This window comes from Stegostoma tigrinum, chromosome 2 (genome assembly GCF_030684315.1).
Source record: "Stegostoma tigrinum isolate sSteTig4 chromosome 2, sSteTig4.hap1, whole genome shotgun sequence".
Lineage (NCBI taxonomy): Eukaryota > Metazoa > Chordata > Chondrichthyes > Orectolobiformes > Stegostomatidae > Stegostoma > Stegostoma tigrinum.
The window spans coordinates 52,130,098-52,145,166 of NC_081355.1; the positions used below are offsets into that span (position 1 = coordinate 52,130,098).

Here is a 15,069-nt window from a genome sequence, read left to right on the forward strand (position 1 = left end):
ATCCATCCTGCTCAAGGTTCATGTCTTCATTTGGACAATAGAGAACCGTAAAGGGATTAACCCCAGTGCAGGAGATCTGAATTATAAAGTAAGATCAGAGGAAATCCGAGATGGGATATTCCATCAAGGGTGGGATTGCTGCTAGAAGTAGGCCATGTGGGACGTCATTTCGCTGGTCCAAGTCCAAACCAGTGTCATTGTGTCCGTGAACTTTTGACTGATATAAAGATTTGGTTAAACTTGTATCTAATGTTGTACATTTACCATAGAAAGTAATGTTAAATTGTTTCAACTTGACCATAATACTCATCTTTATAAGCAGACTGCTGTTATAGTTTTCACTCACTTTGACTTTCTGAATGTAATAATCCAATTTGTCGTACTTCATCAAAGAAGATGGCTGCATCTTATTTTTGTCAGGCTGTAAATATTCTGTGCATTTTATAATCTAATGTTTCCCTCTTTCTTTCCAGTCAGGTTTGATAAGAACAGAAGAAGCCGATTACATTTTGACACCTCTACCTCAGCACCTTGCACTTAAACACAATTACACAGCACCTAAAGGGCACCATCCACATATCCTGTATAAGAGATCTGCAGAGCCAAAAGTGCACCTTCAAAGTAATGAGGTAACCTTAACCCAGAGGTCTGTGGGAATTGGATATTATGATCACAAGTATCGTCACCAACACCGACGTCGTAATGACTACAAACATGGACAGCTTCAAAAGCAGCATTACTGTGGAAGACGCAAGAAATGTATGTAAGGGAAGTATTTTGTTTCCTTGATCAAATTTTAGGTCTTTTTATTGCATTGAATAATTGATAAAGTAATAGCAATACAGTAATTTTGTTGAAAAATGCACAAAATTTCACAAACTGAGAAGTAAATGTTGAAAGTTTGCGGTCGTCAGCTGAACTCAAGAGCAGTGTCATACAGTGGCTGCTAGAATCAAGTTTAATGTTGGTGGTGGGGGCCTTGACACATCATTAGATTGCATTAATTGCTCACTTAATGGAATCAGTTAGTGAATAGATGGGAAGACTATTCGTGAATCTGGCCACCCCAGACTTTATTAGTAGAAAGACATCAGGTGTCCAATTCCTTTCTGTCTCATATGTTAAATGGTCCAGCTTCCAAATCCACAGCTAGGTGGCTATCACTCCTAATTTTAAAATAAACCATCATCCAAGTTAACTTCTGAAATCAGCTATTTTTGATTAAAATTTTTCTTTGCTGGTTTGTGCTTAATACTAAATAGTTAATACTTATGACTCCAACTGGAGGAGGAGGAACAAAGCTTTTCTTTTATAAGATGCAAAAAATGCCAGGAGAGTGAAGGTGCAAGCAGTTGATCATGTAAAAGCAGTTGAATGCCAATAACGCTTAAAATTGACGGCCTGCTTTCTTTTGTTTAGCTTAACAAAACCAGAAAGTCACTGCAGTGCGGTCCTTGCTACTTTTTCTTTGTTCAAGTGGGTGTTAATGGGAAGGATAGCATTTCTTGCCCATACCTAGTTTGCCCAAGGGTAATTCAACTACACTGTTGTGGGTCTGCGGCCGTGTGTTGGCTAGACCATGTAAGGTTATTGTTTAATTTCCCTAAAAGAATGATATTCAACAGTTGTTATATGGTCACCATTAGACTAACTTTTTCTCCAAATTTTCATTGAATTCAAATTCAACCATCTGATTTGTGGGATTCAGTTCCATGTCTTCAGAACATTAGTGGGGTCCTGGATTGCTAGAGCAATGACATTATCGCTATGTCAAAGACACCCACTTAACTAGGTGACTTTTCAATTCTAGTTTCAAAAAGCGTAATAATTTCAGCAAAGAGAAAGCAACAAAATAATTATTTATTGGCATATTAAAATCTTCAAAAATTGTACTTCAGTAGGATTTGTAAATCAGTGTTCAAATGCAACTGAAAAGTTATCAGTTTTATAGAATTAGGTTAATACAGATTTTCTTTAAAAAATGTTGCACAGGGTGCTGTCCTAATATAATCAACAGTTTTGGAAAATTAATGGAAAACAGTTTGGGTAACTAATTTGGGAGAGAAAATTGACATTAGGTGTGATACCAGAAGTTATTGTGTTTCTCACTTCTACAGTAACGTTGATTTTCTTCATTCACCAGAATTAATTTGCTACCGTTCTTCCACCTACTACCTGAAAGTATCATGAAACAAGAAGGTTTAACTAAAGTTTTTCCACTCCAGATTGAAGATTGTGAGGTAGAAAGCCATTATAACTTAGGCCAAATTTTTTGCTCCTGGATCAGGAGTGCAGAGACCGGATGTTTCATGTCTTCACAAACCTGACTGGGAGAGAGCCTGGGGCAAATGCTTCTGACAGTTTTGACAGCTGATTTTGACAGGTCCATTGACTTTTCCAATGAGCTTGAAAGCTAACTAGTTTATGCACTTTTAATATTTATGTATGCTTTTTTTAAACAATTTTTAAGGGCACCTTGAACAATGTCAGTTTCAGCTTCAGTTCCATTTTTTACAAAGTTTTGGAAAGAAACAGATAAGGCAATGACTTTGTAAAATGCTTTTGTTTCGGTATAAACCCTAAACTATGTCAAAACATTTTCCTTTTGTGCAACCTTGGTTAAGAGCAACCAAACAAATTGTTGGTATTGCCAAAAAGGTCTGGAATGTCCTTTAAGCTGTTGTCATTCAGCATACTAACTTAGGATAATTACAGTGAAAATATATTTTTGATACCGTTACAAATATTCATTCCCTCAGTCAGCTACTTGAACCTGATTTAGTTTGTGGCAGTTGAGTATCAAAAGTAGCTGATAGAAGAATGGGAATCATCAGGGAATCTTCACCATACATTACCACTATTGATAATTTAATTGTTTTCCAAATACGCATTTATGAAGTGAAGTTATTTATGTTTAGTTGTCTGTTGACAAAATAGACAGTGCCTCTGGACTCAGGACATTTTAGATTCATGAATAATTGTAGGCACAAGGGTGCAGAGATTGATAGATTGTGCACCCGAATTCTGTGTGTGTATCATCACTGGACAATCAACTTCAAGCATTAATTTTCATGTTCGCTGTCATCACAAAAGTGTGTGAGCTGACAATTTGCTAATTCCAGGGGCACATACATGAAGTAGAAAAAGTTAGTCTAATGGTGACCATATAACAACTGTTGTGCTGATCTGGGATCTAATATTTGTTTCAGAGTCCCCATCCCATATTAGACAAAGCTAAACTGAATATGCAGTGCATATGCTTTATCCGCTTATTCCAGGACTTCAATAGCCAAAGAAATGGTCCTGTTGAATCTAAACGAGCTAAATTTTCCTTACTTGTTTAACTGAATTTGGTACAAAGAACAAAGGGCATGAACCTTCTGGTCCCATTACACTCTGCTTGCTAACCATCTTAATATCCTGCCATTAGCCGTAAGAATGAAGAACTAGATCAGTTAAGACTATTCACTGGAGTTTAAAAAGATAAGAGAGTATCTCAAAGAAACATACAAAATTCTAACAGGACTAGACTGGGTAAATGTAAGAAGAATGTTCCTTATTACTGGGGAATCCAGAACAAGAGATCACATCTAAAGAGCCAGGGTAGGCCATTGAGGACAGAAATGAGCAGAACTTTTTTCACCTAGAGACTGGAGAGACTGTGGACTTCTCTGCCACAGAAACTGGTTGAAACCAAAACATTGAATGTCTTCAAGAAAGAGTTAGATGCAGTTCTAGGGATTAAAGGGATCAAAGTGTGTCGGGAGAAGGCGGGAACAGGTTACAGATTTGGATGATCATATTGAATGGCAGAGTAGGCTCTGAAGGCTGATGGCCTACTCCTGTGCCTATTTTCTGTCTATAGCTCCTCTCCTTCCATCTTCGTTATATCTGATTGCAGCTAAAGATCCCGGACTGCAGATCCTCAGTTAAATACAGATGAGAGTCCTGAAAAAGCTGGCATGATGCCTCAACTGACCAGCTATCTGCTGTGAGAATAGGTCCAATTTCCAGCTCAGAGAGTTTGTGCTACTTCATTCCAGATTCCATCCTTTAATGTTACTTTAATGTTGGATTGTTATATCTGCTGGCTCACAATCACGTTTGCTACAGTTTAAACTAGAACTTTTACATTGATGCCAAGAAGACTATTGCTCAACAGTATTGCATTCATTTGGAGATTTCACACAAAATACAACTCTAGATTCCCAAAACATTTTTCGTACCTACACACTATTCCTCTGGGGTACTGTTGCTTCCTGATCATTTCATAAGCAGGCATGAGATGTTAGTGTTGTTGGCTAGCCTTAAGAAGATGGTGATGAGCTGCCTTCTTGAACCACTGCAGCATTTTGTGTTGTTCCAGATGAGTTTAGAAGGTGCTGTTGTGGGGAATTTTTGCAAAACATCTTGTAGATAATACCCACTGCTGTCGCTATGTGGTATGGAGGAAGTGAATGTTTGTGGATGTGCCATTCAGGTGGATTGCTTTGTCTGGACGGTGTTGAGATTTTTGTGTTGTTGGAGCTATACTTATCAGGCAAGTGTTTCATCATGCTTCTGACTTGTGCGTTGTAGATGATGACAGCATTTGAGTAGTCAGGAGTTGAGTTACTCCCCACAGACTTTCTTGCCTCTGCCCTGCTGTTGTGGCCACAGTATTTACTGGTTCACTTCAGCTTCTGCTCAGTGGTAACTCCCAGATAGTTGGGTGGGGGGGGCGGGTGGTGGTGGATGCTGTGATGGTAATGCCATTGAATGTTAAAGGGCAATGGTTACATTTTTTTTTCTTGTTGGTGATGGCCTGACACTTGAGTAGGGCAAATATTACTTGTTATTTATTATCCAAAACCTGGATATTGTCCAGATTTTGCTGTATTTCGACATGGACTGCTTCAGCATCTGATGAGCCATGAAGGGTGCTCAACATTATGCAATCATCATCAAATATCCCCTTTTCTGACCTTTCGATGGGAGGAAATGGCTAATGAAGACAGTCTTGTAGGACACTGACATGAAGAACTCCTGCAGTGATACCCTGGAGCAGCAATGAATTACTCCGTAATGGCCACAACAATTTATCTTTCTGCTTTGCATGACTACAACTAGTGGAAACTTGCTCGCCTCGTTGTCATTTGAATGTAGCTTTTCATGACAGGGACAGTTACTCTCACCTCACCTCTGGCATTCATCTCTTTGTTCATGTGTGAAACAAGGCTGTGGTGAGTGGCAGCTGAGTGGCCCTGGTCGAACTGAAATTGTGATCTTCTAGCAGCTGCAACATTGTTGTTGGAAGTCTGGTGACTTTGAATGAAAGAAATGGAAGATGGCCTTGGAAATGCCAAAGAATAGCTCTAGGCTGAGACCCCAGCTTTGGGCTACAGTACCTTGGCACGAGTGGCAGCATCTGAACTGGCTGACTGAGAAGCAAAGGTATTGTTGGAATGGCAGTAGTGGAAGCACAGATGCTGTCATGCTGAGAGGACATTAGGTTGTTCAGCACCGTGCAGTCTTAGAGTGGTGCCTCAACTATTCTCATTGCTGGAGGGCAAATTGCCAGTTTGTTGCGAGAGCCAGTATTCCTGTTTCAGCAATGACGTGTTGGTAGTAGACCAAGCCTGTCTCCTAGCAGCTAAGAATCTCATAACCTCAGTCTGAACTTCCAGTGCAGCACTAATGCATTGGCAGTCCTCAATTGGTACTGCAGTGAAGCTGAGACAGTACATTCAGACCCTGCCGGAGCAAAATGAAGCAGATGATTCAGTTGGCACTGATTGATGAGGGGCTTCGGGTGGCACAGCAACATGCCTCACCCAGTACTGAGGAAGGCTGAGACAGTGGCATGTATGGATTTGGTGTGTAGTTTTGTCAGGGAAGTGTCCACTCTTTCCTCAGTCAGAAGGATGGGCCAACATCTGCACGATTCCCGATGCACAGCTGGAACCAGCCTTACATGTTCCTAACTAGTGAAGGGATGCTGACTGCCAATTCTGCCACTGCATGAAGCATCTTGATGTACATTGTCAACAATGTTCTTTAATAGTCTGCTCCCCAGCAAGGTCCTTATCTGAGCCATTAAAACAGAAGTGGACTGAGATTTTGTCCACCGGAGAGTTTACACAGTAGCTATCTCATCCCCCTGTCCTGCAGCTCACTGAGTGACAGACAACGCACAACTCCTAATTCTAAGCCTAGCCTCTAAGGAGTGGTGTACACAATGCCAGCATGTAAGGGTGTTTTCTCTTTATGAGAGTTTTTCTCCTCCTATTGCCTTTCCACATGAAACTTCTCTGGTTAAGCAACCAGTAGTCTTTGACTATCTGAAAGGACAACCGCATCTAGTTGGGAGAGGGTAAGAACAGGTGGGTGAGAAGGATTAAACTCTTCCAGTTTCCATTTTATTGCTTCCTTCAGGCCTAGGGTAAGGTTTGAATGGACAAAGCTCATGGAATAGCAAGTTACCATCATCCTGGATAACCTTCAGCAATAGTAGTTACCAATGCGTTAGCGACAATATTGTCTCCAATGCTGTGAACGTTTTCTCAAAAAAGTGGAAGGGATAATGTAGATCTCTTCTGTTGACACTGAAGGAGAAGGAAGAGTGTCATTGTTGTTGGGCAATATGCTGAATGGTTGTAGGTTTGCGGAAGCAGGTGGAGTTGTGTGTGCAGTTTGCTTGATTTTTAGATACAGTCTGAGAATGTTCATGGTGACCCCTGTGTGTCAGGGTAACTCGTAGGACTATGCTTTAATGAGCAGTGAGAGGTAGACATTGTGGGGCTGTGAGTTATGAAGCTGCAGGCACTTAGCTTGAGTCAAGTTATTAGACCTTTCCTGCCAATGTTGTATGAGCTGCACTCATGCCTTTAATCACAATTATCACATCCTTCTATTCCTACAAAGACTAGGTCTCGAGGGCATCCTAATCTTGACAGAGACAAGATTTCATTTCTGGCTTCCATCTCTGTGATAAATATGTTTAGGGCAGCATAACTGAAATTGTATGTTTGGTTTACTGCTCTTGTCCTCCTCCTTCAGCGCCGAAATCAGATTACCCAGGAATCTGCACTATATTGCTGCAATTTTCCTTATGTAAGGACTTCATCTGTGGAAAGGGATGGTTGCCTGCACCACATAGTCTCTTTGCAATGTTACTTGGTCCTCTGTGGTGTGCCGAGTTTACTGCTAGCTCAGTAGAATCCAGGTTAGCTGCTACTCATTACTATGCTGTAAACAAGCTGATGCATTAATTTTATATGCCGTCCACCCTATTTCCAGCAAGCATGGCAAAAATCAGGGAGAAATAATTTCTAGTTCCATATGTCTGTACTGGCGTAAATCACTAACTCACCAAGAACTGGGGCACAAACTTTTTTGATGTCTTGTAACTCAGCATCACATTGTTATACCCCACTATTTGTTATTTAATTACGTTGTTTCATCCATATTCACTGCAGTGAAACAACATTTCAAAGCACAGGAAGTTGGGGAGACATAGTCTTGAGGTTTCCTTGATATTTATATTGATTTGATTTTCTTTCTGAGAATTCCAGCAGATCTCCCATGCAACCTCAGTAGGCTGAAAGAAATTCCCTGGGCATTCAGGAGTTAACTTACGCATCCCATTTTCAAGAGGAATGCTGGATTAGCAGCTGTAAATGACCAGGAGTGGATATTAGTTAATTTTTGACTGGTGCATTTATGATATTTCAAACAGGACTCATAGAAAAAAAAATTAACAGGTACAAAATTCTGAGAATTTGATTCAAAACCTCTCCAATATCATTGTTTCAGTTTTTAGACCTGCGTAACTTTTATTTTAGCTAGGTGGGGTGAATTATTGCAACTTCTTATTTAATTGGAGAGAGCAGTTACAGTATATGTTTTCTGCACAAAAAGTATTCTTTCAAAAGCACTGCATGATTTATTAATTGTTCTTTTTCTGCAGATATGCCAAAACCCCCAGAAACAGATCTGTATATTCTGCCAGATGAGTATCGATTCTTACCCAGAAATAAGCGTTCCTTGTTCAAGATGCGGAAGAATGAAAAGCTTAATGTGGAAACATTAGTTGTGGTGGACAAGAAGATGATTGAAAAGCATGGCAGCGAGAACATAACTACTTATGTATTAACTATACTAAATATGGTAAGGCTGCAAAGATAAATATATTTCATTCCAATCAACCACCTGTTTATAGGCAAAAATACCGTGCAACATTGGGTGGAAGGCGCAATCTGACAGTGTGAGAATAGCATGCTTTAATACTGGTGTTCTCCATTCACCTGTGTTTGTCGCACATATCGATTGATACAGAGAGGTGGTGATTTGGGGTTGTTCATTTTGCTATGACCAAGTTCTGACGGGCAACTGTATTCCTCTCTTTTGATTCTTAAAAGTTGTTCATAATAGTGTTGAATATTTCTTAATTTCATGTTTTCTCAATTTTCTATGTACTTGATCATGTATAAAACTATTTGAAGAAATAAGGCAGACAGATCTTGAGTTGCTGCAGTTAAGGAGTTTGTTTTTATTGTAAACTTGCACACACACACACACACACACACACACACACACACACACACACACACACACACACACACACACACACACACACACACACAGGATGGGGAGGTGGAGTTTTTAAAATGCATACGTAAACAAACTTTACATTGTGGCTTCATTTGGTGGTTTTAAAGGCCGGTGATGATGTGGCCAATGTTAGCTGTTCTTCTGGAAACTACTTTACAAAGAGACTATCTGTTCTTTTCCAAAGTGGATGCAATGGCACCAGAAGTTCTGTTTATGTTTAAATTCTTCATCCCTGTGATATACTCCAATTTGTAACACAATTAATGCCCAAGCTTGAAAAGCAAGTTTAAAGAGAGTCGGTGTTAGCATTCCATCCTGCAGGCATTCTTGATGTTATTCCCTTCTGTTACCAGCAAACAAGCTTGCAATTATATCTTCTCACAAGGGGGAGTTTTAGTCATGTAATAACTGACTAGCATAACACAATATTGGCATTCTGTGCTAATGAAGTGTTTCAGTCTCCCGTTGTCAAAACTATCAGAATGCCATTGAAACAGATAAGGGGATTTTTGGCATCCTTTTACGTAATGAGCTTCGGTAGGTTTCCTTTTCATTCTGCTCATTACTGCATGTCTGTTACTAATGAACAATTTCAGGTAAACTAATGAGTATTAGTACTTGAGCAGTGTTTTGTAATCATCTATTTTGTAATTCTGTGACTAAAGGCATGCAACCTAAAGAATTTGGCTTTGTAGTTCAGCTGATAGTTATCAGTTTTCACAAAATATTTGAGGTGCATAAGTTATAGCCAACATCGTAGGGACAATTTAAGTAAACTGAGCATGTGCAGCATCACTCAAACGTATTCAGCCTTCATATTCAAAGATCTTTGAGAACAAACTATTGATAGGAGTACAGTGTTATTGGTATAAAGGGAACATTGCAGGATTTGTCATGACTCACAAATCTATGAAATATCTGGCATTACAATGTTTTTAAGAATGGTGGGCCAAAGGATAAACAAAGAAAAAGCCTGAATGCAGAAGCCACGGAGATCTGTCTATTCTTTCCCCTCCCTGAGTCTCTCATAGACAGTTGACTTGTAACTTCAAGTAACTTTCCTTTTCATTCTGCTCATTTCTGCATGTCTGTTACTAATAATCAATTTCAGGTATGCTAATGAGTATTAGTACTGGAGCAGTGTTTTGTAATCATCTATTTTGTAATTCTGTGACTAAAGGCATGCAACCTTGGTAAAAATTAGTACAGCTTTTGAGACTTTCAGTCTTCAATGAAATAGTGGCTGGTCTGCGCGTGGTCCGAAGTCTGCTTTGTTATATTCCATTCATATCTTTTGATTCCCATGTTTATCAAAACAAATCTAGTTGTGCTTTGAATAAATTCAGTGATCCAATCTTCCCCATTCTCTAGGGAGGAGAATTCCAGAGACTAGCAACCCTCAGAGAGATAAAAATTCTGCTGTTCTCCATTTTAGGTGGGAGACTATTTTTATTCTTAAACTAATCTCATATCCCTCCATCATGAAGAAGCATCACCCTGTACACACGCTATCCAGTCCCTTCAGGATCTTGTATGTTTCAATGCGATCGCTAATAACTAATACCACAATCTTGTTACTTCATAATATAAGCTCTTCATCCCAGGAAAGAGTTGAGTGAGCTTTCTTTGAACTGTTTCTACTGCAATTGTATTGTTTTCCAAATAAGGAGAACAGAAACATGCACAGTATTCCAGGCGTGGCCTAACTGAACAGCTGCATTAAAATTTATCTGCTTTATATTTCATTGCTCTTGTAATAAACGCTAACCATCATTTGCCTTTCTAATGGCTTGTTGTATTTGCATGCCAACTTTTTGTGATTCACACAAAGAACATTCAGAACTCTCTGTACTAATTATTTTTGAAAGCTCTTCTCATTTCAATAATATAGAGGTTTCCTGTTTTCTGTGGGCTAGTTTATAATTTCCCATAATGCAGTTCATTTGCAACTTTTTAATGTAGTCTCTTGGCACATCTCTATCCCCTTGCAGACTCTCTACCTCCTCTTGAGGCAGAGAAAATGGAGCAGAATCCTTATAGGAAGCCGATGATGAGGCAGCTCAGTCAAGGTATCTGTGAGGGTCTCAGTTTATGGAGAACATTCATTGATAAGTATTCTTAGAAATGGAGACAAGAAAATTCAAGGACCTGGCTTCTCTATAAGAATATTTCTGCAATCAGATAGCTGTCCGGCAGATCATTAAATTTTAGGAGTTGAAATGTCCTCATTTGAGTATATAAACAGTTTGAATTATTATTTGAATTTTTTTTGAGTTTTTGACTTTGTACTTAAGTAGATCTTGTGTGATCCGATGAGTCCCTGCAGAATACTTCAGTGATTTGAGCCAAAACATTTCAACACTTTAAATATCAGAGATTCAAAATAGCATGATGTCTGCAATTGTGACATTAACTGCAGTATTGGTAGGTCTTCTGTAATTGAAGCTATTGATGTACTGAAAGTCCTTTTGTGGAGGAACAAGAAACATCAAACGATTCACTTCTTGCATCTGATGTGGTGTAGAAATCTGTGATGCTGTAAATAAAAACCCAAACATTCCATATGTTTAAGTGCAGTTTTTTTTTGGAATGCTTGTATTAGCATTCACGTATTGACAAATGATCTCCCCAATGTGATATAGAGCTGACGACCAGTTTTTAAGGAGACCTCTTGACTTCTGTTTTAAACTTAATGTATGTTTTTAAGTGTTGACTTGATATCTTCTAAAATGTTTTGAACAGTGAGTGGGTGTAAGAGTTATTTTTCAGATGTACAACTTGTAACCAGTCGGGTTCCACATGGATCAGTGCTAGGACCACAACTGTTTACAATATACATTAATGACTTTGAGGAAGGAAGTAAATGTACTGTAGACAAATCTGCAGATGACACAAAAATAAATGGAAAAGCAAGTTGTGAGAGAGGTACAAACCGTTCATAGAGTGATATTGATATGTTAAGTAAGTGGGCAAAAAGTTGACAAATGGACTACAATGTGGGACAATGTGATGTTCATTTTGGAAGGGAGAACAAAATATTACTTAAATGGAAAATAACTGCAGAAATCTGCAACTCAAAAGGATTTGAGAGTACTTGTGCACGAAACACAGAATGCTAGCACACAAGTGCAGCAATAAACTAGGAATGCTAATAGAATGTTGGCCCTTATTTCAAGGGGTTTGTGTATAAGAGTAGAGCAGTCTTCCTGCAACTGTAGAAGGAGCTGGTGAGACCACATCTGGTGTACTGTGAGCAGTTTTTGTCTACTTATTTGGTCTACTTATTGGTGATGCTGTAAATAAAAACCCAAACATTCTGTATGTTTAAGTGCAGTTTTTTTTTGGAATGCTTGTATTAGCTTTCACGTATTGACAAATGATCTCCCCAATGTGATAATGAGCTGACGACCAGTTTTTAAGGAGACCTCTTGACTTCTGTTTTAAACTTATTGTATGTTTTTAAGTGTTGACTTGATATCTTCTAAAATGTTTTGAACAGTGAGTGGGTGTAAGAGTTATTTTTCAGATGTACAACTTGTAACCAGTCAGGTTCCACATAGATCAGTGCAGTTCAGAGAATGTTCACCGGGATGATCCTTGGTATGGAGTCATTGTCTTATGATCAAAGGCTAAGCAGTTTAGAGCTCTACTCACTGAAGTATCGAAGAATGAAATGTGATCTCATTGAAACATATGGAACAGAACAGAGAACATTATAGCACATTATAGCCTTTTGGCCCTTGATGTTCCGCTGACCTGTGAAACCTAACTAAAGCCCATCTAACCTACACTATTCCATTATCATCCATATGTACATCCAATGTACAAGGCCATCCAAAGGCCATTTAAACGCTGAGAAGATGTTTCTCATCATGGGCGAGTCTAGGACCAGAAGGTATATTTTCAGTAAAGGAGCACCAGTTTTAGACTGAGGTGGATCAATTCTTGATCAGTAAGACAATCAGGGGTTATGGAGAAAACATGGAAAACTGGATGTGAGAAGTGTAGGTTTAGCCATGGTTCCATTAAATGGCGGAGCAGGCTCAAGGGGCCTAATCCCATTCCTATTTCTTTGGGGCTTATGTTTCTTGAGCATTGTGCAGTGTGATTTTCACTCATTTAGCTTTCAATCAAAACTTTAAAAAAGGCATTATTTTGTTCTTGTGCTTGTAGCCTTCTGTCAGTAAAATATATATTTGTGATAGTCATAAATCTGCAATTCTTTTTGCTTCCTTCAAGGTGTCCACTTTGTTTAAGGATGGTACGATAGGAGGAAACATAAATATTGTAATTGTTGGGATTGTCCTGCTGGAGGAAGATCAGGTATGAATTTCAAATTAAATTAGATAATCACTGATGTGCTGACCTTCTGTAATGTGTATATATTCAGTCAAATTGTACAAATTATTTTCTCTAAATTATCAGTAATGCTAGTTTCCAACTGTGTAACAATGCTGAACCTTTACATTTTTTTTTGTTAATCTTCTGCTGAGGCCTACGTTTCATGTCTTTTTTTTTTGCTTCTGGGCTTGACCATTCTAATACCTGAACTCTCAGTCCTAATTTTCAGCTGTTCACCCATCAACCCATGTGTACTGACATACATTGGCTCCTGCTCAGGGAATGCTTTGATTTTAAAATCCCCATCTTTGCTTTTGCATCCTTCTTGATCTCACCTCTCACACTCTTCAAAATTTACTCCATCCCCACAGCACTCTTGAGATGTCTGTGCTCACCTAATTCTGGTGTCTTAAGCATCTCTGGTTTTAATTGTTCCATCATTGGTGGCCATGCCATCAGTTTCCTGTAGCAACTAACCTCTGGATTATTCTCTGCTAACCTTTCTGTCCCTTTACCTCACTTCTCTCATTTGCAACACCGTTTGTCACCTCCCTCTTTGACAAAGCTGTCAGTCGTCTGGCAATATATCTCCTTTTGTGGCTAATGTCATATTACGTAATGCTCCTGCAATCTTCAATGGGATGTCTTTTTGTATTAAAGATGCAATACAAATCTAAGTTATTATTGTTGAAGTTATGTTCATGTTTCCATTTTGTTAGAGCGTAGTGACAGTGCTCTTCATAAAAGGTTTAGAATCTGTATTCCTCAAGTTTATTTCCTTTTGACTTCTCCAGCATAATGTTAAAAATGTGTCCACAGTCTTGAAGACATTGCCTGCTGGTATCTGATTTGACTTTGCCTTAACCTGTTATCTTTGCAATTGCCATTAGGAATTTCATGTAAAGATATGTAAGCATTTATAAGAGTTTACAAATTCCAACATTGGTCTTAAAATCGCAACATTGTCAACACATTCATCCTTTCATGAAGCACTGAACTACCTAATGTACCATAGAAACTGTCTGAGCAGCTTGTTGCCTACCATCCTTGCTTATTTGATCTTTCACAATAATTTCACTAAATAAAGCAAAATGGAAGGGCCAATTTATGACATCCTTTGAACTTATTTCTTTTTCCTTTGCCTTTTTATTTGACAGCCAGGTCTTTTAATAAACCACCATGCAGATCGTACTTTGAACAGCTTCTGTCAGTGGCAGTCGGGATTGGTGGGCAAGGATGGTAATCGCCATGATCATGCCATTCTGCTGACAGGCCTTGACATTTGTTCTTGGAAGAACGAGCCTTGTGATACTTTAGGTGAACTCATTAAATGGTTTTGAAGTTATGAAAAATATTTTTCATGCTAAGTATGAAGCAATTATCTCTTTAGCACATTATAGAGAGAGGTGAAATTATTTATTATTCTAAATCCCTCCAGAATTCAGTGTTCTGCAAGCTGTTGCATCACATTACATGGCAACACCAATTTTCACAGTTGTCTTACCTTCAATGGGTTTGGCAAAGATGTAAGAAAGGCAAAACACCAATGAGAATAGCAGGTAGTGAAAGAAAGTACAAGTCCATGACAGGTGATTAAATAGTAACCAAAAGTCCTCCTTTCATTCAGATGATTCATGAAATAGCTCAAACTTCACTCCGGTCAATCATGGTGTCTTTCGGTTGTGTTACTTTCTTACATTCCACTTCTACCCTATCCAGTTTTGTTTTATGAAAATATGTGTCCTTATCATTTGATATGTGTGACTGATATTTTTGTATTCTCATTGATGTAACTACATATCAATAAAAGGAAATAATTCTGATCAGAAGCTCTTGGTTAAACCCAGCTTGGCAAAGATTCTCTGCCACAGTATTGTCATTGCTAATGGCAGAGAGCAACTTGATAAACATTCCCAATATTCTGGATGGCCTCTGAAATCATTGTTCCTGTGTCTCAAATCCTCTTCAGAAAACAAAAAAAAACTTTTCTTCCAGTTAAATGACATCAATATTACAAATAATGTTAAGAAAATTAAATTGATATCCCTGTGTTACACCTGCCAAGCGTTTTAATCACCTTCTGTGGGAGGTACTGATGAATTTTGAGCCCTGTGCAGTAGAAGAGTTTAGTTCGGC

At 38.7% G+C, this 15,069-nt stretch overlaps 1 protein-coding gene across 1 annotated transcript in view; it reads left to right on the top strand.

Annotated features, from left to right (window-relative positions):
* The window catches only part of LOC125460264 (A disintegrin and metalloproteinase with thrombospondin motifs 16-like), a 233,485-nt gene that overhangs the window by 48,346 nt on the left and 170,070 nt on the right, over positions 1-15,069 (top strand). Inside the window, exons 4-7 of the mRNA XM_048547520.2 lie at positions 474-759; positions 7,949-8,148; positions 12,832-12,915; positions 14,091-14,250. Coding sequence (XP_048403477.2) covers positions 474-759; positions 7,949-8,148; positions 12,832-12,915; positions 14,091-14,250 — 730 coding nt within the window. The remainder of the gene's footprint in view (positions 1-473; positions 760-7,948; positions 8,149-12,831; positions 12,916-14,090; positions 14,251-15,069) is intronic.